The sequence below is a fragment of the Sus scrofa genome, chromosome 13 (genome assembly GCF_000003025.6).
Source record: "Sus scrofa isolate TJ Tabasco breed Duroc chromosome 13, Sscrofa11.1, whole genome shotgun sequence".
Classification (NCBI taxonomy): Eukaryota; Metazoa; Chordata; class Mammalia; order Artiodactyla; family Suidae; genus Sus; species Sus scrofa.
Window position 1 is genome coordinate 96,276,472 of NC_010455.5, and position 20,351 is coordinate 96,296,822.

Genomic DNA, 20,351 nt, shown 5'->3' on the forward strand with positions numbered 1-20,351 from the left:
ACTTGTGGTTGCCAAGGGGGAAGGGGAGGGAATGGGAGGGACTGGGAGCTCATGGTAAATAGATGCAGAATGTAGCCTTTGGGATGGATTAGCAATGGGATTCTCCTGTGTAGCACTGGGAACTCTGTCTAGTCACTTACGGTGGAACACTTAATGTGAGAAAAAAGAATGTATACATGTATGTATAACTGGGTCACCATGCTGTACAGTAGAAAAAATATATATATAAATAAATGATAAACCAAAAAAAAAAAGAGGATTAGTGGGTTCTATATGTACTTACTGTAGAACAAGAATATAAGGTCTCTGCAGTTGTGATTTTCTCCAGCACAGCTCAGCATCTTGATTATAGGTGATGAGCAGCCAGTCAGATCACCCAAGTGTAGATTTTTGTCAGGCAGGTGCAATGAACAGTGAAAAATAGGGATGAGAAGAGGGCAAGAGACTCTTCTAAATGGTGAACCTTGTCATCCAGCCATCCTAATCTCCTTGGTTAAGGCAGGAATTGAAGACAATAGATAGACTAAGGGAAGGTAAATAGTTTGAGGACAGAGTGTGTGTGGATGTACCTACACAAATCTGCAACAGTGAGAACTTGTAGCATGTGAACGCTAATGATCAGATCTTTAATAATGAATTTGGAATACAAATGAGGCAAGTTCAGTTCCATTTCTTATGGCACCTTTGTGGTCTTCTCTTTCCACTCCATTAAACTTTTCTACCATTTCATTGAATAGTTGTTGCCTACATTTTCTAAAACTGAGGTTAATACTTGAGAGTTTGCAATATCCGGGGTGTGCTAAATGTAATTTCTGTATTAGTGTGCTTTTAAGAAGGCTGGGTACTTTATTCAGATAAATTGGCAGCTGTTGTTGTTGTTTTTCTTCCAGTTGACCCACTGAATACAGAGAAGTCAGTGGATTCTCAACTACTTCTGATAAGAGAGGTGAACAATGACACAGAAAATCGAAAATGCATTTATGTTTGTCTTTGGAATGAACTTTGTGTGTTTCTTTTGAATATGGATGCCATAGACATGAAAACTTCTTAGTGAAAAATCAAGTCTAGAGGTAATAAAATATATAGGAACAGTGTAATGATCTTTCAGCCTATCTCTGACTAGGCTTCAGTTCAGCCTTCAACTTTCCATAATGAATTAATCATTCTATACAACACCAGTGGGAGAAATTCTGTCCTGACCCCATCAAACTGATGTATCTCTCTTGCCCCTGCTTCTGTCAGGATGGTGACCCTTGTAATCTTGTCCCAGAAAACAAGACTGCTGATGCTCTTTTGTATTCTACCCCTTTTTATTGCCACTGAGCTATTTTTGCTGCAGACATTTACTGCCACTGGGATTTTTGCAGAAGGTTAATAGTACTAATAAAATGAAGGGCAAAGCACCAAAGAGAGCATCTGGAAAGAATAGCCTGTAAGCCTTTATGTGGTCAGGGCTAAAGAATCTACAAGGCATTACAATTTGCATTTTGCAGTCAAGATCAACATGTACCTTTGGTATTACATTGTTCTTCACCCTCTGGGCCCATTACTTAATATTTTTCTTCTTACCATTCCAGGGCTTCCCATCAAACTGAGAGCTTGCAGAGGGATTGAGTCTGAACCACCACCAGATTTCAACTCTGGCTGTCATTACAGTCATATGGGAGCTTTTAAAAAATACCTGTGCCTGGGCCCTTCCTCAAATCAACCAGACTAGGTTCTCTGGGGTTGGAGCAGGGTATCAGCTCCCAGGTGATCTTACTAACTAGAGAGTTGAGGTTAGCCGGCCTGGACAGGGTGCTCCAAACTCTGCTTCCTGGCTCCCTGCCAAAATTATTTGCTTATCAAATGGCTGAGTCCACCATGGAAGCTTTGAGCATCAAAGAGATTTTTATCCCCAGGCAGCACATCACCCATGAGGCTGACAACCAGAGAGCAGGGTGGATGCCACTTTTGTTACCCAGTGAAGAAAGAAGTGCCAGGTGGGGTGTTTGTCTTTCATTTAGCTTTGGTATCCAGTTAAAAATTTAGAATTTTTCAGCATTTTCAATGTTTTAGTTCTATTCATCACCCTTTACATGTAACTTCAGAACGATCCATAATAAATCCTAAATTTTCCTGAGCTTTGTTGAGATGGGTAGACTGAGAATTCATTCCAGTGTTGACTTTGGCTTTGACTACCATCTGTCTTTCTTTGGAACTTCTGCTGCTTCAAATAGTATCTCTTTGGAAAACTAAAAGAAAGTAACATTTAATGAGCTTTCATATGCTCAGTAATATACTAGGCACTTGGCATATACTATTGAAATTGTTACAAGTGTGGATGGTGGAATCAGTCTGCATGGGCTCACATCCTGGCTCAGCCACACACACACACCACACCCTCCCCGCCCCCCAGCAAATAAATTGGTCATGAGTTCCAAATGAGGTCGCATCTATAAAGTGTGTACTACAGTGCCTGGCACAAAGTAAATTCTCACAAAGGTGTTCGATCATTGTCTCTTTTAGTTTCACAACAATACTAGAGTGGATATCAGTATCTACTTTAGAGATGAGCAAAGTCTCAAAGGTGAACCTCTTTAGCCACAGACATACTCAACCTTAGATGGATCTGAAAGAAAATGAAAATACCTACCCTTCACGATCTTTTAAAAAATAGGAGAAATAATTTTAGAATGCATTGTGTAGGACCTGTGAGGTAGTTTATCTGCAGGAATCAGATCCATACTAGTTGTTGGAGAGACACTGATGAACAAGATGGAAAGATCCCCTGTCCTTGTAGAGAGTTAGCTGAGCTCTGCACCCAGCCTTCAGGAACCATGAGAGGCTTATATACACAGGACCTTTGGGTATCTTATTCTTCACTGTAGTTATGTACTCTTTTTCTTTCCTAGTTAATGGATAGTTCTAATTCTTCATAGTGAGTGATCCCTTAGATTCTTGATTAATCAAAAAAATGACCAAAGATGGAGAGTTACCCGGAGTTTATCTTCGCTGTCCCAGGAGTTCTTTCTGGGCACATCTTCCCCTGCTTCCCAAACCCAGGGCCCCTGGTGCTAGCAGAAGGAGAAATAGATGCCATCACCACCTTAAGATGGCAAATGCAAGTGTAATTCTACCATAATGACTCCCTAGATCAGGCCAACCTGCCAGCCACCCCTCAGAATGTTCTCTCATTGTGTTTATCAATGTGGTGGCTGATTGATACTCAGGACACAAACTCATATAAAGGCCACAAATGGATTTATTCATGTTTGCTTATTTCCAAGAAATGAATTAATGAAAAGAAGTCAGCAGGCCATAAAAGAGTTCTTAATTGTTACTTCTGTGATGATCACTTCCTCTCTGCTGTTCTTGAATTCATTTGTTTACAAAACACTTAATAAACTTCTCCTATATACCAGGTTTTATGTTATTTTGGGGAATAGCTATTATCCTAAGATGTTCGTAGTTTTGAAATTGTCTCAAGATGGCCTCTCCTCTGTGTTTGTGAACAATTCAAAGTATTGTTGGAGTTCCCATCGTGGCTCAGTGGCTAACGAACCCAACTAGGAACCATAGGTCGCGGGTTCCATCCCTGGCCTCAGTTAGTGGGTTAAGGATCCAGTGTTACCATGAGCTGTGGTGTAGGTCGAGACATGGCTCAGATCCCAAGTTGCTGTGGCTCTGGTGTAGGCCGGCAGCTACAGCTCCGATTAGACCCCTACACTGGGAACCTCCATATGTTGCTGGAGTGGCCTTAGAAAAGGTAAAAAGACAAAAAAAAAAAAATTGTTGAAATAGAAATGTAACTTTTATATTCTTTGATTACTCTGGTTATCTAAATTTCTAGAAAGCTTTTTGTACAGAATGTTAGGAAATGTCATTCCTTCCCTGTAAAACTGGATTTGTGTGATTGCGGTATTGCCATCACCTCAATGCTGAAGCCTGTCCAGATAAGGCTGCCAGGAGCTGTTTTGGGCTTGTCCAATACTACAATTAAATTTTCAGTAGAGTATAAAATATCATTTCAAAGTGAATGGTCCTATGTAGAGTTTGGGTTAAATGAAATCTCCTAAAACTAAAGATAGGAGGTCCCGTCGTGGTGCAGTGGAAACGAATCCAACTAGGAATCATGAGGTTGCAGGTTTGATCCCTGGCCTTGCTTAGTGGGTTAAGGATCTGGTGTTGCTGTGAGCTGTGGTAGAGGTCCCAGACACGGCTCAGATCGTGCATTGCTGTGGTGCTGTGGTTGTGGTGTAGGCCAGCAGCTACAAAACAAAAAACAAAAAAACAAACAATCTAAAGATACGCTAATATGGTTTTATGATTTAGTATTTTTCCGTTTTCGTCTTTATCATGATAAATTTCTACATACAGTTACTGAAAGAGGAATATATCTGTAGCTTAGTTAGAAATAGAGAAAGAATCAGTGCATTAAAAATTTATGCATCATTCTATGGAAAATGCTAAAATACTTCATCTGCTTGATATAACTATGACTTTTCTTAGGAAAAGGACATTATAGATTTAAAAGAAAAAGCTAAAATCATTAACAGCTGGTAACTATCAGATATGGATAAAATAAGCTAATCTTTATATATGTGTAAGTCCATAAATCTATAGGGAAACATGGAAATTAGGTTAATTCAAGTATAATAGGGTTGAGAATTTTAAAATCTTTAGATTTTTTGCTGAATTATCCCTTATATATTTCCTCAGTTTTAATTTATCTACATTTCTGAAACTTCTTAGTCAAATGTATATGAAACAGTTTGTATTCTGACTTTGAGTTTTCATTAGGGGTATTTAATACTATAAACATAATGAAAATTATAGCACAAGAGGAAGAATTTGAAAGGACTGGTATAAAATTTTTTCATTCTTTTCTACAGTATATTATCCCTAGCTTCTTTCACTAAGAAAGTTTCTTTGTCTTGCCATGGAATTAAAATTTATTTCCTAGTATATCCTTGTAGTCCTATGAACACACACTGTTTTTATGTACAGCTACACCAGAGTTATTCAAAATTATTACTGTTTGGGGGAGAATAACTCCACTGAACTATCAAAGAAATATATCCCTGCACAAAGACAAAGATTTGCTGTGAACTTTTTAAAGATAAAAAAGTGTAAAGGAAGTAACCTTGACTTTCAAACTTCTTGACAGTATTTTTCCATAGTTTTTATTCATAGTAACTTACTATGGGAAGGCAAGAGATAAAGCCAAAAATAAAAATAAAAACACATATTTGAGCACATTCTGTGTTTCAGGTCCTGTGCAAGGAGTTCACAGAAAAAGAAAATATATATATATGTGTATATAGACTTTCAGCCTTAATAATAGATCCTATTTTAGAATAAGATAATGAAAATATTTGAATCTAGTGTTCTGTAGTGTCTAATAACACTGTGTTATTTCACCTATTTAACTATTTTTTACATTTTTAAAAGGTGAAGTATAGTTGATTTACAATATTATATTAGTTTCAAGTGTACAATATAGTGCTTCAATACTTCTGTAGATTATACTCCATTTAAAATCATTATAAAATGTTGGCTATATTCTCTGTGCTGTACAATATATAAATATAGTTTATTTATTTTATACATAATGGTACCTCTTAATACTCTACCCCTATCTTCCCTCCCTTTTTTTTCCCCTCCCTGCTGATAACCACTAGTTTGTTCTTTGTGAGTCTTTTTCTCTTCTGTTATATTCATTTGTTTGTTTTATTTTTTAGATTCTACATATAAGTGATGTCATATAGTATTTATCTCTCTTTGTCTTATTTTACTTAGCATAATGCCCTCCAAGTCCATTCATGTTGCTTCAGGTGACAAAATTTCATTCTTTTTTATGGCTGAGTAGTATTTGTATGTGTGTGATCTTTATCCATTCATCTGCTGACAGATACAGGTTGCTTCCATATCTTGGCTCTGCTCTCGACAAAGGAGTGCATATATCTTTCCAAATTAGTGTTTTCATTTTCTTTGGGTAAATACCCAAGAATAGACTTTCTGGACCATATAGTAGTTCTATTTTTAGTTTTAGTTTTTTGAGGTGCCTCCATGCTATTTTCTGTATTGAATATATCAATTTACATGTTCACCAACAGTGTACTATGATTCTTTTCTCCACATCTTTGCCAACATTTATTATTTATTGTCCTTTTGGTGATAGTCATTCCAACAGGTGCGAGGTGATATCTCATTGTGGTTTTGATTTGCATTTTCCTGATGATTAGCAATGTCAAGCATCTTTTCATGTGCCTACTGGCCATCTGTATGTATGTCTTCTTTGGGAAAATATCTATTCGGGTCTTATGACCACTTTTTAGTCATGTTATTTTTTTATATTGAGTTGTATGAACTGTTTATATAGTGTGGCTGTTTACCCCTTATTGGCCATATCATTTGCAAATATTTTCTCCCATTCTGTAGGTTGTCTTTTAATTTTGTTGGTAATTTCTTTTGCTATGCAAAAGATTTTAAGTTTAGAAGTTCCCATAGTGGTGCAGTGAAAACGAATCCAACTAGGAAGGATGAGGTTGTGGGTTTGATCCCTGGCCTCTCTCAGTGGGTTAAGTATCTGGCGTGGCTGTGAGCTATCATGTAGGTGGCAGATGCAGCTCAGATCTAGTGTTGCTGTGGCTGTAGCATAGGCTGGCAGCTGTAGCTCTGATTCGACCCCTGATCCCTAGCCTTGGAACCTCCATATGCTGAGGGTGCGGCCCTAAAAAAAAAAAAAAAAAGATTTTACATTTAATTAGGTCCCATTGCTTCTTTTTGCTTTTGTTTCCTATTTCTTTGACTTTTGTCAAAGAGTGTTCTGTTTAGGAATGGATTTTCTGGTAATAAGGATTTTATTTTTGCTTCTTATTATAAAAGTAATAATATTATTTCCAATATTCAAAATGGGTAAAAAATTAAAATACCCTGAGAAGAAAAAGTCATTGAAGAATTTTTTGGCTTTATTTTATTTAAAATTTTCATTATAGGCTCAAGGTACTAAATAAATCAATTATTCAATTCAAGAGTCATACCTACATGAGAAAATGTAAGGAGCTTTGGCCATGCATTTACATTACTATTTATCATTAATTCTAACATCTAAATGTGGGGAGTGGGTCATTGTTTTCTGGTGGAAGATTTAAGGCAATGAAATTTCATTTCTATGCTTTGTGCACAATAGCTCCTGAGAGAACTGTCAACCCTGGTTTCGTTCTGCTTTATAGAACAAAACCACCTCTTCTAAATTTCTCTCCCTCATCTTTTATCCTACTTCCATCACCACTGCCTTGTATTTAAACTTTACTGATCAGATTGAAGGAGAAATAGAACAAAATGGTTTCAGTCAGATTTGCCCTTAAATAAATCTTAAAACAAAATGGAGCTAGCAGTATCCCTTGGCACTTAAAAGTACATAAAACTTTAAATCAAAGAAAGAAGGAAAATATCAAATATTTGTACATTCTCTGTGAGGATCAGGAAGGATGTAATGTCAATCCTAGCCATTTAACCCTCAAAACCTTCAGCCTTCAGATAAACATTAGAAGAAAGTCCACAGTTTTTTCTGGAAAACCCAGCTAGCCAGCCCTATCCTAACCTTGGCTAAGTGACTCTGCCACTGCCTTGCCCATCAGTACACTCTACTCCAGAATTCTCTCAATGACAGGTACATTTCATTATGGATCAGCTTTCAGGACTGATTCTTGGATTCTTAAGGGTTTGAGAGCTTAAAGCCCGGGGTGACTCTGTACATGAGGACTCATGGGAGGGCTAGATAAAACCTGTCCTCATGTGGAGTTGGGAGAATCTGGGAGCAGGAAGGTGGCCCAGAGGAGTGGCCTATTTTTCATCCATAGGGAAGACAGTTTGGGGACAGAAATAGATGTAGAACTTATCATAAGGAAGGTTTTGTTGGGAGGCATTTGGCAGAGGGAAGAACATAGGGAGATTCATGAAAGCAGGATATTGTTACAAGCATTCAGAGCAAACACTAGGCTATACCATTTGGCTGGAGCAAAGCGGGGAGGGGAAATAGGGAGGCATCATTACCAGAAAGCAGCATGAGGCTGAGAGAGACCATGGCCTTGGAGACCCACCGCTAACCAACTGTGGAAAGTCACTTCTTTACCACTTCACTTCCTCATCTGTGAAATGTGTGGAAGCCTTCAGATCTTACAGAGTTGCCTGTGAATGGGAATACTTCTTGCAGTTCCCCTGCATAAGAGCCCACTTTTATTCCTCATGGCCTTTATCACTTCCTTGCCTAGTTGCATTGCTATTTCAAACTCTTTTATAAAGGGCAGGTGTGAAAGCAGCCCTCTATCTCCTGCTTCCCTTCTCAGACCATGTTATTGGCTCTTGCAAGAAAAGGTAATCAAAGTAAAAAAGTAAAGGCTAGGCTGTTATGCCTGCTGTTATCTCAGGCCATATGCTCATTAGCAATACATTAGAAGCTAAAAACAAGAGACCAGACTGCAGCTTGGATCCAAAAATAAGGGCCAGGCTTGTGGGGTGGGGGGACATCAACAGATGCAAACCAGAACAAGAAAGAATGTTTTGTCTGTACCATTTGAAAAAGATAGAGCCTTGAGCCACATCCCACATGTCCAGACATAGGTCTGCATACAGCTTATCTATTGTGGCCACAACAGTTTGCTCAGAATATTGTTTTGCTACTCAACCATTCATTCTACTGCCTCCCAACCAGAGAACAGCCCTATCCCCTGCCCTTCAAGAGGGCACCAAGGGCAAAAAGCCAATTCTTCACCTCTGTCACCTGTCTGTACATCTCAGCTCCATTTTCTGAGATTTTCTCTCAGGCCAGATTTCTAGGTATCTGCTTTCTGTTTGTTTTGTTTTTCTCCTACATCAAAACAGTGATCTTTCCACTCTTTGCATACCACACTGTGATTAATAAAAGTGGGAAACTGGTTAAATCCTGCCTCCAACTCCACCACTTACTAGTTACATGGACTTTGGCAAGTAACTTAACATCTAAAAAATGGGGTAAAGTAACAGCTGAGTAAAAGAATTAGAAAGGAAAGTCAAGGGGTAAAGAAAAGGAAGAGATACTGAAATATCAGTATGGGAAAAATCTGGAACTGCGGTCTTCAACTTGGGCTACAATTAGGATTTTCTGAGCATATTTTAAAAATTCTGATACTGGGATCCTGTTCCAAGAGATTCTGATTTAACTGATGAGAAACCAGGTCAGCAGAACCATTGAAAACTAACCCAGGATATTCAAATGTGTGGTCATGTTGAAAACCCCTGATCCAACATAATGAGTCAGGGAATATACATATTCTCGTGTTAGAGACATTTTCTCACAAAGCTGGAGACCTGAGTTTCTTAAATGTTTATGTACTGACTCAATGAATGATTATTAAGTACCTTCTATTGCCAAGCTTAACTTCATAGTTTAGATTAAACATGATCTTTGCTTTTAAGACATGCAGTTTGGTTGGGAGTCATCTGTGTGAAAAATTATGTAATTACAATGTGATATGGTTGGTGTGGTAATAACATTTTGTTCAAAGTGTAGAAGAGTAGATGGGATGAGTTCTTTGAAAAGCCTACCCACAGAATCACAAAATCATAGAGATGAAGGAAGCTTAAGGTCCCTAATTTCATGTATGAGGAAACTCAAAATCAGGAGGTTGAGACTTCCCCAGAGTCATAGAGTTAATGGAACAGAGACTACAGGAGAGGAAGTGTTGAGGAACTGTGTCCAGCAGCACTGGACTCTGAGGCTGAAGTTCTGGGACCTGCAGAATAAGTAGGATTTGGACATAAGGACATGGGGAAGGGTTCTATTCTCAAAAGAGAAAGCCCACAGCTCAGAGAGGAAATGCACACGGGGGATGCCCTGGCCCTGGTATCAAGTGTGGCCAAAGCTTTGCACCCTCTCTTTTAAATCAGCACTGATTGGGACGTACAGTCTATTTCCTGCTTTCCATGAAATTTGGGAGGATGTTCCCACTCCCAGCTTTACCTTTCTCTGGGAATAAATCTATTCAAATGAGATAGTAAACACATTAATTTCATGCAGTGTAGTCTAAGTTCAATGTGATCTGTGGACTAAACGTCTAACCTTAAATTCTTCGGTGATATAACAGATGAATAACTCTAAACACTTGTAGATTAAATACCTCTCAATTATTTGGTCAGCCTTGACTATATTAACTTAGATTCCACGCGTGCTCCATTTGCAAAATTTAAAAATTGTTAAATCCAGAGTGAAATGTGTTGAATTGGCTCTCCATTCTCCCATGGCTCTGACCTTGGTGTTGTCTTTGAAGTTTCACCTTCTCTCACACCCTACATCCTTTTAATCGGCAAATCCTATTGCCAGTCATTCAAAATCTATCAAAATCTCAAGCCCTTCTCACTATCCACCACCTTGGACCAAAACACTGTCTTGTCTCACCTGGATTTGTCACAACAGACTCCTCGCTGGTGCTGGTGTTTTGGCCTCAGCCTTAGAAGTGTGTCCACAACACTGCAGCACAAGTCCCTTTTTGAAGTGTTAGACTGTGTCTTCTCTATTCAAAACTCCTTATTAGCCTTTCCAAAGTCCTTCTTACGGTAGAAATGACCCCATATGATCTGTTCCTCATGGCCCCTCAGACCTCATCTATTCTTATCTGGCCACTTTGGCCTCCTCATTGACCTTGAACATGTCAAGGGAACCCTCTTCATGTTGTTCTCCTGACTGGAATACTCTTCCCCCAGGTAGCTGCATAGCAAGCTCTTTCACTTCCTTTGGGTCTTTTCTCAAAAGTCACTTTCTTTGTGAACCTTATCTGGCCATCCTAATAAAATCTCAACATCTACCCCCTGACATTTTACCTACCCTAGCCCGCCTGATAAACATGACTCTTTAACACTCATCAATCAACTTTATGTATTTTATATTTTATTTATGAAATTAACATTCATAAATAAATATTTAACTTATTTTTCTTGTTATTTTTTTCCCCTCTTAAATCTGCTCCATAAGAGGAGAGAGAATTTGCTCCCTGTTGTATCCTGATAATTTAAGTACAGTGCTTGGCACATGGTAGACCCGAATAAATACTTGTTCTCTACAGCCATACCTCCCTGAATGTGCCTGATCTCATCTGAATAAATACTGGCTGAATAAAAGAGTGAAGAAAAGTTAACTATGGCATATTATTATATTAGAATTCCTTTTTTTTTTTGGTCTTTTTAGGGCCATACACATGGCATGTAGAATTTCCCAGGCTAGGGGTCAAATTGGAGCTACAGCTAGCAGTCTACGCCACAACCATAGCAACACCAGATCCAAGCCTCATCTGAAACCTACACCACAGCTCACAGCAATGCTAGATCCTTAACCCACTGGGAGAGGCCACTGATAGAACCCACAACCTCATGGTTCCTAGTTGTATTCATTTCCACTGTGCCATGATGGAAACTCCAGTTATATTTTTAAAATATCCAAACCATAAGTTGCTCAAGCCATAACATAGAAAAAGAAGTCACCAAATTTGTAACTCTAAAATGATCGAAACCCAAATTGAGGGATATTCTGTCAAGTACTTGATCAGTACTCTTCAAAAGTGTCAAGGTCATGACAGACAAGGAAAGACTGAGGAATGTGACAGATCAGAGTACACTAAGGAGACATGAACACTAAATGCAGTGCTGAGTTGTGCATAGAATCCTGGAACAGAAAAAAGGACAATGAAATTGAAAAGGGTTTGTAGTTTAGTTACTGGTACTGTACCAGTGTTAGTTTCCTGGTTTTATTATTTGCACTATGGTGATGTGAGATGTTACCAGGGCCAGGGAGGTAGCCTACCTGCACAAACATTATTACTTCTGAATGTCTAAATCTCTCTTCGTATGAGCAAGAAGATCATTTAAATAAGCATGTAAACATGTTTCCTGAATGAATAACAAGAAGCAATCACCCTCTAATCCACCAGCAAGGTAATTATATAACCAAGATAGGTGTGTTTGTGTAAGGCAGTTTTTTTTTTTTTTTTTTCCTTTTAATGTTTCACCAATCATTTTCTATGCCCTGATAGGCCTGATAGGCCAAGGGCCTCAAACAGGTTTTCAAAGCATATGTTCCTTGGTACATGAAGGTATTTCATTAGAAGATACAATAACAGTTTAAAGTTTTCTTTATTCTCCCTTTTAAAAGGTTAGAAATAACAAGCGTCAGTTTAGTAAAATTATCTTCTAAGTAACATCCCACTAATTTGAGATTTCGCAGTGAAATAATCATATGCCATCCTAGGTCTCAAGAAGGCATGCTTTCATTAGAGACAAAAAATAATAAAATGATCAAGGAAACTGCCACAGAGGATTGTGTTTTGAGAATTGTGTTAACTAATAAACCACCTTAGATCTTATGAAAGGGGGTCCGGATAGTAGAGAATAAAATCGTATAATCCGAGTTCCCCTGTCTGGAAAGCTGCCACTCGATCTCTCTCCATCCCGAGGGAGTATCTCCTGTCAGTAACTCTTCCTCATGGGTGTCAGTGGACCCTGCCCACACTCTACCCCCATCTATCCCCATCGCCCCTCCCCCTGGTATCCTGAAAGTCAAGGAGAAGGACTTTCCCCTGGTCCTTCTCCAGGAGGGAGTGCAGCTGTTTGGGTTCCAGTGGATCAGTCGCCTAGGGAGGAGAACCAAAGACTACTGATGAGCATTTTTCATGTTTCTATAAATCAAAATAAACGTGTTTATTTGGTAGAAACTATCCCAGCATTTTATACATTAATGATGTTCAATTTAATTCAATTTAACCAGCAATTGTCAACTAAGGACTCTTCTATTCTAAGGCTCTCGAGATAAGATAAATGAAATTAAAACCTAACCCTCAGACAGCTTACTCCCTAGTAAAAGACATAAAGTCTGTAAACATATAAGTATAAAATAAATAAATAAAAAATGTCTAAAGGGCCAGGGAGTTAGCCTACCTAAACAAAGTAAGCTAAATGAAAGAAGGACAAAATCCCAGAAACGGAACCAAACTCTTCATTTTTACTACATTATGATGTAGGCATAAAACTTAATGTAAACATATATGATATCCATATTCTATTTTATATTTAAAAACTTTAAAACTGAAAAAGAAGAACATTTGTTATTATTATCTTATAATTTATTACTGCTTTGACTTGGAATTAGAAATATGATGCCTTTTTTTTGTTTTTGTTTTTGTTTTTGTTTTTGTTTTGCTTTTTAGGGCTGCACCTGAAGCATATGGAAGTTCCCGGGCTAGGGTTCAGATCAGAGCTTCAGCTGCTGGCCTATGCCCCAGCCACAGCAACAGCAACACAGAATCCAAGCCACATCTGCAACCTACACCATAGCTCACAGCAACACCAGATCCTTAACCCACTGAGAGAGGCCAGGGATCGAACCCGTATCCTCATGGATACTAGTTGGGTTTGTAACCTGCTGAGCCACAATGGAAACTCCCTGATGTCTTTTCTTCTGCACCAAATTATCAGTCAGGCCCTGTGGGTTTTTTTACTATGATATGTAGTATGCAGCCTAAATATGTAAACTGAGGTTGGTGGGTGGTTTCTTTCAGATCCATTTTGGAATAAAACTGCTCCTAAACCTAAGTTTTACCCAGCGTGGATAGTTTCTCATAAGGAGGGTGATTTCTTCCAAGATGGATGTCCAATTCCACCTTTCAATGTTGTCATAGTCTTCAATACCATTTTGTAATATAGCTTGATAACTTCATAGCCCTTCATTTATACTATCAAAAATTAATTAAGAAAGGTAAGCTAAATAATGCTAGTTTATTTTTAGTTTGTTTCTCTTTTTTTCCTAGGGCTACACCCATGGTATATACCATGGAGGTTCCCAGGCTAGGGGTCTAATTGGAATTACAGCTGCCAGCCTACACCACAGCCACAACAACGCTGGATCCAAGCCACGTCTGCGAGCTACATCAGAGCTCACGGCAATGTCGGATCCTTAAGCTACTGAGCGAGGCCAGGGATCAAACCCACAACTTCATGATTCCTAGCTGGATTTGTTTCTGCTGCTCCACAACAGGAACTCCTAGTTTATTTTCTTAAAACATGAAATCCAGTATTCAAAGGCCCCATTTTGAAAGAATAAATTTCAGGCTATCATTTTTATATCTGGAAACTGACCACAGTTTGAGAAAGCAACTCAAATTATTCTTTAATAAATGAATTTTCCAAAGACTATGTTGTCAGGACTGAGAGAAGCAAGTGCTTCTGAATGCCCCAATAGAAAAATATTCACAAGGTGTCCATGAGGTGTAATGTCAGCAAGAAGCTTGGGTCTTTGAGCCCAGTCTTAGTGGAAATGGGACTCTTTGCTTTGATGACATGAACAGTTAAAAAAAATTCTCTCCAACATCATGGTACAAGTAAGCCAGAAAATTCATTAAGCAAACACTGACCTGATTTTGCTCTAAGACATGGAAGAATAGCTGATTCATTATATTAATTACTGAATCCATGGCTTGTCTCGTTTTAGCTTTTTAGCCCAAAGCAATTCCCAATGAATGAGGAAATTAATGGATTTATGCACAGTGACCCTATAAAAGGCTGCCACCTCAGATCAGTTGCTTGATGGGTCCAAGGTCAGCCTCACCTTTTGTGAGAACCTGATCTGTAGTAACACTTAACAATTTGAACAGTGCCTTCTATAGCCAATGGTCTAAGACTCTTCTCATCACAAAGTAAGCCTTTTTTTTTTATTTTTATTTTTTTTGGTGTTTTGCCTTGCAGAGACTCTTTGTTCAAAAGTTCTTTGACCCCTCCAAAATTCTCAAAACATGGTAAATTAATATAGCCAGCAGTGTGTTATTATTTATATCTGTGTTCTCATTTGCTGCAAAAGAAAATGCCAGCAATAATTTAACTTATCCTCAAAATTCTCAGCCATAATTTTAACATGCTGAGCTACAATGTTTTTGATTAGATGAACATTTGCAAGTGCTTGTTTATGCTCTGGACACATAATTTCTGCTATGTTCAAAAGAGACTCTTTTATAAAAGTGTTGTCTGTAAAAAGGTTTAGATCCCCAGGATATTTTTTCACTTAATAGAGAACTGCATTTCACAGCAGATCTTTTATTTTATTCTCATTCAAAAACAAATGCTGCCATTTCTTCAGTCCATTACGTTTCCCAAAGCCCATCTTTTCTGTATGCCAGTCATGGCTGGTTTTATTATGGTGCCTTAAGCTGCAATTTTTCTGTGCAAATAATCTTTGTTTGGGAATTCCTTACATTCGCTCAAAAAGTGCACCTCTATTTTTTTCTTGAAATACTCATTTGTTTTTCAGATTCACAAGTCCATTTTCCTCTAAGTTTTACAATAAGAAAAATAGTAAATACGAGGTAGTAAGTAACTGCCATTTGTTTCCGTTTGGAAATACAAAAGGAAGGTGTATGACCTTTGACTAAATAGGGAGGGCATAGCCCTTCCACAGAAGGTATTGCCCTTCAGATTCAGGGGATGTCTGCTGTATGAGGTTCACTATTGCTAAGAAAATCTAGAAATCAGACATTTTAAAGAAAAATCTGCTACTTATCAAGATGTTGGTAATTTATTCTAAATTTATTAAAATACCAAGTGAGTCAACATTGTTTTTACTAGGCAAAAAAAAACCCTGCAAGCTGAGTGCAGTCTGTAAGCATCCATTTACAACCTCTGGGGATGTTGAATGTAACAGTAAAATAATCTATGTCCTACCTTTGTTTTTGTCCTTGAGACCTTAAAGGGGAAAAGGTACAGTTATATCAATATGCTTCTATGGATTACGACTCCATAGTTAATTTGGACATTTACTGATGAGGCAGCAAGATGCAGTGAAAAGGATATCCTCGAAGTCCAGCATGTGTGAGAGATTCTGGATATTTCACTTATTAGGTAGGTTGATGTTAGAATGCTCATCTAGAAACTGGGATAATAAAATTGCCTTGTAAGTTTGTCAAAATGCTTAGAGATGAAAGCATACATGTTTCTCAGTGAACAATTATCATTCGGAAGGTGTTCCATAAATGATAGCTACGACTATTATTACAAAACACAAAATATAAGTTTCTAACTGCATTTCTTTGCTGCCCCCACAAGGATCAACTACACCCAGCCACCTCCTGCCATCCGACCCACTCCACATTGAGTTTCAGCTTCAGTGCAGGGTCTCACACCACAGCTCATCAGCCCACTCAGTATCTGCTTCCCTCTTGTTTCTTGAAAATCTTTGGCTACTGGTTATGCCTCTCCTCCTTGCCTTCCCTAACCTCACTCTGGCTACTGCTTCTATGCCAAACCCAAACCAATGGTAATTTCCATTTTGGAATAGCAGGTCATAAGAGAGAAGATGCTCAAATGCCACCTCCCAGACTTTGGAAGTGGGCAGTGGATGGATCTCTGAGGTGGTTCCTTTTGAAAAGGAATAGAGAACACAACTAGAGTCTCTTGTTGGAGGCAAAGAAAGGAAGAAATATGCCCCAAGGTCTTAACTTCACTGTTGGAACTGGCTTCTTGGCTAAGCAGGAGCAAGAGCTTATGTGCAGCCTAAGCAGGCTTGAGGCACTGCCTTCTTGCTCTGCAGCATACATGGTCCAGTGTCAGAAAAAAAAGCATTTAGTAGGCTAAGTCTGCCATTAATGAAGAAAATGCATCCAGAAGGGATGCAGACCCATTCTGGGACACTTAGCAACAGGAGGACAGGCGGGACTTCAGCTCCCAAGTGCTCCTCATCCGGACACCTTCATGAGCAGTAGGTTTACTAAAGTAACCCTGATGTAAGAAACAGTATTTCCTGCAGTTCCTTTGTGACTCAGAAGGTTAACGATCTGGCATTGTCACTGCTGTAGCTCTGGTTTGATCCTTGTCCCAGGAACTTCTGCATGCTGCATGCATGGCCAAAAGAAAAAAGAAAAAAAGAAAAGAAAAAGTGTTTCCTTCATGTACAATATTACAAATGTAATTATGAATAACGTGCAGATATTTATTTTTTCTAGGAACATGGGTGACATTTGGAGGTCAGATTTCAGATGAGGTAAGTTACTTTTGGCTTTCATTATGCTGATTAGAGAAAATGCAGAGTGAACAGTACAATAGGAGTACTCTTCCTGAGATTCTGGCATTTTGCAAGGATAATGTTTTAATCAAAAGAAATGGTTAAGATTGACTCAAAGATTATTTTCCATTTTATCTTGCTTCTCGTATTTTTCACATTAAGACTATTAATAACCCTTGAAGCTGTCAATCTATTATATGTTCAGGCTCAGTAACTAGAGAACAAGCCAGTTGGAACTAATAGTTAGTCACTTTACAAAACGTTTTTATTACTGGTATGTGTGTTTTATATTCACCGAGTGTGACTAACTGGTCCCAGTTTGCATGGACTTTCCTGTTTTAGGATCTCTCAGTCCAGGGCAAACTGGGACAATTGATCATTCTGGCTTGGGCAAGTTAATCCATCCTCTCTAGTCCTCAGTTTCTCATATTCAAAATGGGATGATAGTGTTGACCTTGAAGGTCTGCTGAAAAAATTAACCATGATAACATGCATGTCAAACATCTCTATAACATTCTGACTAGTAGGTAGCAGACACTCAATACATGGGACCCATAACACTGCATTTACTACAAAACTCCTTCAAATCTTTATTTACACATTCAGAACAGTGTTTACCAAAGTGATATTCTTACCATTACCTGTAATTATTACCTTCATGGCATAAGTGAGCTTTGGAGGCATTGAGTACCAACAGCTCCCCTAAAGAAACCCCCTCTGGTCCCTCTAAGCCTTGCTCGCCTTCCTTGACACCACTGAGGAGTCAGGGAAAGTTATCTGAGTGGATACATTCAGTGAGATCCGGCTCACTCTGCATTAACTTAGGTTTGCTAACATTTACATTTACCAACAGTTGCCACATCAGTAAAATGCAGATGATGGCCCCTGAGATCAGTGAACTGATGCCTCTGAAGGGCTTGGCCCTGTGCCTGACCCAGGTCCAGCCCTTTATAAAGGTAGTTCTTACTATCATTCCTAAGGAGATACTTAGGGAAATAACATAGCCCACAAGGTTACCATTATTTAATATGTCTAGGGGGAAGAGCCTTATCTGCATATTCCTATCTGTCTAGGTCACCACAGAGAGCTTGCCACAGAGGAGACCTTGGCAAGCAGACCTGCAATGGAAATTAGCATGCAGAACAGTTACTAGGATTGGGTCATGATGCAGTCTCAGCAATGATCTCAGCTGACCCTGTGGGAGCTCCAAAGCTGAGATGGCCCTGAAGAGTTGTGCCAGGTTGGGGCAAGAGGAGTGAGCATTTATATCCCTTGTGTGAGCAATTTTTGGATAGAGGCTGCCCTGGGAAGCAGGTCTGACCTTGGGTTAGGTGATTCACTCTAGCCAAGTGCCTTCTCATCGCAGCATTCCTTGCAACTAGGGGAATAATCCCTGAGTTCTGAAGGAGGAGAGGCTGACCATGCCAGGGTCCAGTCCAGGACCTCTGACTAGCATCAGGACAACTCATGGAGGAGGCATAGAGGCAAGTCCCTAGATATCGAAGCAATAGCTGCAGACTTTAATCAGATGCCAAACAAGTGACAAGGAAGGCAGGATATCTACAATTAATAATCCCCTGTATCCAGAACATGCACAAAATTTTACTGCTTAGTATGGTGCTTGGAGGGGAAAATGATAAAAGTATCTTCCCTTTGGAGCAGTGGGGTCAACTATAAACATATAATTTCCTACTTCATCTTTGCTTTCTCCTCTGCTGTAGTGAGCCCAACTTGCCAAGGTCATAGTATGAAGGGCTGGCCTCTGAAACAAATCCTTTCAAAATTACAATTCTAAAAACCACACAGTAAATCTGTTGTGAATGACTGCAGAGGTTCCTACCTTGGATACAGACCAGACAAAGAGCTATTGTCTTTCCAGAGAGCAACTGTGGCTTCCCCCTCAGGGCCAGGCAGAGAGATTGCCAGCAAGAAGGAAGGGAGGCACAGCCAGACCACAGTCACACCCGTGGCTGAATTGATGGAGCTCAACTATTTCCAGGAGGCAGTACAGGCCAATAGCAATAAATTCACCTCCCTAGATTTTCCTGCTCACACTCTGGCTTCAGATGATCTCTGAAGGTCATATTAGAACAAAGAAGATACTAATACATGATCCTGGGATGACCACACACAGTAATGTGCTGAGTGCTGCCTTGGGAGGTAGTGATGTCCTTGATACTGGGAGAGTTCAATCATTTATTGAATAGCCACTTGGCAGGAATATTATCAAAAGGATTCAAATTCAAAATTAGAGGATTCTGTGAGGTACCTCCCAAAGATGACTTGGCTTCATCATAAAACCAAGGTAGACATTATCCACATGAATTATAGTATTTTAAAATGATGTTAAGAGTGTATTTCCATCTTATAGCACTTAATTTTCGGAGTTTTATATATGTTTGTGTTTTCTTTTTTTTCTGTTTGTCTTTTTCTTTTTTCTTTTTTTTTTTTTTTTTTTTTTTTTTGTCTTTTGTCTTTTGTCTTTTTAGGGCTGCACCTGCGGCATATGGAAGTTCCCAGGCTAGGGGTCTAATTGGAGCTATTGCTGCCAGCCTACGCCAGAGCCACAGCAATGCCAGATCCGAGGCACATCTGCAACCTATACCACAGCCCACGGCTCATGGCAACACTAGATCCTTAACCCACTGAGCAAGGCCAGGGATTGAACCCACAACCTCATGGTTCCTAGTCAGATTTGTTTCTGCTGTGCCAAGACAAGAACTCCTATTCATGTTTTCTCATCTGTGAGGTAGACATCCTTCAATTGCAAGTAACAATAAATCCAACTCAAATTGGTTAAGTCAATAAAGGAAGAAATTATTTTTACTTTCAAATTAGTAGTGCATAGGTAGAGCAAGTTTTAGGATGACTCAGTCAGAGCCTCCACTCCACTTACTGGTGATTCTCCAGACCTTGTGTTCCCTTGTATGTCAACTTCATCCTCAGTAAGATAGCTATAGATAGCTTAGATCTCAATTAGAATAATAACTCCAGGGAAAGAATTTGGCTTCCAGAAAGTCTGCAAGAAGAACAAGGAAAAATGTTCCCAGAAGACCTCAGTCAATCTCTCCTCACATCCCATTGGCCCAGATGTGTCACATGACCTTCCCTGAACCACAGTAAGGCCCATCAGGCATCCCTTGAAAGAGAATGAGGTCAGCTTCCCCTGTGACCTATGGGTGTCCCGAGGGACCTGAACAGAATCATCCTTATTTTGTAGCTGAAGAAACTGAAATATAGGTCAAATGATTTGCCCACATTTATTTGTCTAGTATGTGGTACATTCAGGGCCAGC

At 39.1% G+C, this 20,351-nt stretch overlaps 1 protein-coding gene across 5 annotated transcripts in view; it reads left to right on the forward strand.

Moving 5' to 3' along the window:
* Positions 1-20,351, forward strand: part of KCNAB1 (potassium voltage-gated channel, shaker-related subfamily, beta member 1) — a 393,270-nt gene that overhangs the window by 294,652 nt on the left and 78,267 nt on the right. For all 5 annotated transcript variants that reach the window (XM_021068178.1, XM_021068181.1, NM_001105294.1 and 2 more), the window contains 1 exon segment: positions 16,998-17,035. In XM_021068178.1, the coding sequence (XP_020923837.1) occupies positions 16,998-17,035 (38 nt within the window).